The 3,429-nt window shown below is 29.9% G+C and overlaps 1 protein-coding gene across 1 annotated transcript; it reads left to right on the top strand.

The window, feature by feature from the left end:
- The first annotated feature begins 1,084 nt into the window (after nucleotides 1-1,084).
- LOC109129652 (putative defensin-like protein 9) lies at nucleotides 1,085-1,711 on the top strand. Its single transcript, XM_019238169.2, has 2 exons — nucleotides 1,085-1,247; nucleotides 1,352-1,711. Exons 1-2 carry the CDS (start codon nucleotides 1,187-1,189, stop codon nucleotides 1,534-1,536), a joined length of 246 nt encoding a protein of 81 aa, XP_019093714.1. The 5' UTR covers nucleotides 1,085-1,186; the 3' UTR covers nucleotides 1,537-1,711.
- The last annotated feature ends 1,718 nt before the right edge of the window (nucleotides 1,712-3,429 follow it).

Here is a 3,429-nt window from a genome sequence, read left to right as displayed (position 1 = left end):
CCTTGTTACTAACATCCCCTTGCATATTTATCTATCTCTGCCTCCATCACTAAAATATCCATAAAAGAGAATCAAGTTTATTATACACATTCAGTATGATATGTATACTCAGAGAGAGGAGCACAAAATTCGAACATGGACTTTACAACGTAATGCCAGGATTTTTACTTGAAATCGATCAAACAATCATATTTTGTGAAATCAGAGATGGAAGGAGACCAACATCCCTCCTTAACTTATTTGATATGAAACTAAACAATTTTATGTATTTTAGTAGACCAACCCGTAAAAAATCTATATAATCATATATATGTAAACAGCTCTAACCCGCTCGATAACATAATCGGCAAGTAGTTTTTTTTAGTAAATTAAAAGTATCTAACATATTTAAATTATGGATAGTAATTTCTTTTAGTATTATTTAAAGTTTTTTTGGGTATTAATTTAAAGTATGATTATATTACAAATAATAATTTCAAGTTTTGATATTTATTCAAATGGCAAGGTTTTTTTTTTGTCACCCAAACATTAAATTAAAAGATAACTCCAAGGTTGGTTGCCCAAATTAGAGGGTAAAAGTTTATAAAAAAAAATTCAGAAACTAAAGGTCTCGAAGAATGACTAAGACAGTCCAAACGGCAAGGATTTAATTATGTAAATCTTACAAAAAGATGTTATTTTGCCAAATGTACTTCTGAATTAAGAATATGGGGATATGATAAATATTGATAAACATATTTTAGTACTTATCTCTATTAAAATTTTAATTTTAAAATATAATAAAAATCTACAAAATTTTATTTAAAATTTAAGAATATAAAATCTTTTGAGAAGATTTTTTCAGAAATTACCAGATATTTGAAGTGGAATAATTTTCTTGTAAGTAAATTATAAAAACATATCTATTTTACATTTTTACTAGATCAAGATAGGTAAAAGGGATAGATATAAAGAGCTCTATCTTCATTAATATACTTCATTAGTAGATTTTATTCCATATATCTTCATTTTCACAGTGATAAATAATATACTTTGATATTTTTACCAACTAAGCTTTATGCTTCTGTTTACTATAAAATGCGAAGCTTTTCACATAATTTCTTACAAATTTGATTTAAACATCAAGAGCTCTCTACTTGTTTTCTCTTAATTTTCTCGCTTAATCAATTATCAAAGAAAAAGAAAAATGAAGAGCTCTATGCAGTTTATCTCTACACTCTTCTTCCTATTCCTACTTGTCGGACCAGGTATACAAATATATCTTCCCACTAGCTCTAAACAAATCTACTGAAATATATGAATTCTTTTGGTTATACTATTGAATTCTTATTCTTGATATGGTCTTATATAGGTGTGATGAAGATGGTTGAAGGACAACCCCAAATGTGCGAAGCCGAAAGCATCAACTTCACCGGATATTGCGTGAAATGGAGGACTTGCAAGCGAGTGTGTATGAGCGAAGGTTTCCCTGATGGTAAATGCAAAGGAGATTTATTTTCCAGGAAATGTATGTGCAGGAAGCCTTGTGCTATGTAATTCTACCTAAACAAAATATTATACTATTAGAAATATTTTAATTTATTTGTTCAAAAAAAAAGAGACTAATTTAATTTTAATCCATCACTAAGTCTAAGAGTCTAAAATATCTACACTTGTACTCAAAACTAGCTCTATTTTACAATATATGGCTACTAAGCTTTGTTCGATAAAATTGACTCTTTTATATTTTTTAAGTATTAAATATTTTAATAGAATCAGAATTGACAAGTGTTGATATTTTATTGATAAAATTGACACGTGTCAATAAGTAAATTTGATACCAAACTTTATATAACAAGATAAGTTGATAAATAAACTAAATATTATTGATAAATTATATAATATTGATAAAATGTTAAAAATTATATACTTGTGGATACAGTTTTTAATATAATAGACTACTTGTGGTTGTGGATATGATTAATATTAATAAACATATTTTAATATTTTATCTATATTATTATTTTAGAATATACTAAAAATCTAAAAAATTTCATTTAAAAATTAAGAATATAAAATCTTTTGAGTAAATTAGTAAGAAAATACTATAAGTGATGTGGAATAATTTTATTGTAAATAAATAAATAACATATCTTTTTTGCAATTTTTACTAGATCAAGAGATAAATATATACAAAACAATCTAGCATATATATATATATATATATGAAACAACCGATCCATTTTTTCTATATATCATAATTAACCATCCATAATACTTAATTAAATCCACCAAAGCACAAATCATCATTAAACCAACAACAACCAATATGCACATCGGAAACATACCAACAATACAACATTCTTAACCTTCCTAACCAACAACCTAACATGCTACTAAACCAGGTTCCAACACTAATAAACATAACAAAAACTACACATAACCGAGACCTTAGATCATCCTCTCCTCATCGCCATGATTCCATGCCACATACCTGCACACCATAAACAACAATTGAGATACGTAAGTATTATCACAAATACTTAGTGAGGCAATCCTCCCATCTACTGGGTTATACACACAAGCATTTGAGAAACCAACGTTTAAGAAACAACAAACAAACACAAACAAACTAGAAAAACAAGTATCAGCCGCTTGCTGAAAAGGTTGGTGCCAACCGACACCCCTCTGGTGTCGACCGACACTGGCCCTTGGTGTCGATCGACACTGACTCCGTAGACACGTTTTGGTCAAAGCCTAAAATTGAAGAACTGTTTTCCATCTCTTCCAAATCGTCTGAATCTCCCCCAAAACTCCTGGAAAATCATGGGAACCACAACCCAAACAAAAGCATACAAGAAAACACCACAAACAGCCATAAATCAAGAAAAACAAAAAATTCTCAGGCTTAGATCAGACATGGTCATTCATTCACCTCTTTGTAGGAAGTTTCTGACCCACAACAACAAATCCAATACTTTGGAAGGCTTCTCCTTCGTTCCTATCACCAGATCTCTACTCCACAGGAACAGATCTCACCAAACAGGCCTAGAATCTCCAAGATCTCCCAAGAACACACTCATTTCTCTCTTTTCTCTCTATTTTCTCTCTGGAACAGCTAAAACTGACTTTCCCGAAACCCTCAGGTCGACTTCTCCCATCAATACCCCGGTTTGGGATTCCACTTAAACCAAACAGCTTGAATTCGACGATTTAAATCAATCAGATCGAATTAGAAATTGCTGGTGTTGATCGACACTACCCTTGGTGTATATTCACAGATTTTTTTTTCAAATATCATATTTTATCCCACATATCTTCATTAATTTTCATTTTCACATTGGCATATAATATACACTGATATTTTTACCGACTTACTATAAAATGCGAACCTCTTCACATAATTTCTTATTAAGCTTTCTTTTAATTCTCTCGCCTTATTTACTTATT

The sequence above is a fragment of the Camelina sativa genome, chromosome 16 (genome assembly GCF_030686135.1).
Source record: "Camelina sativa cultivar CO46 ecotype springtype chromosome 16, ASM3068613v1".
Lineage (NCBI taxonomy): Eukaryota > Viridiplantae > Streptophyta > Magnoliopsida > Brassicales > Brassicaceae > Camelina > Camelina sativa.
Note: the sequence above shows the minus strand (reverse complement) of the source record. Positions and strands in the feature narration are given on the sequence as shown.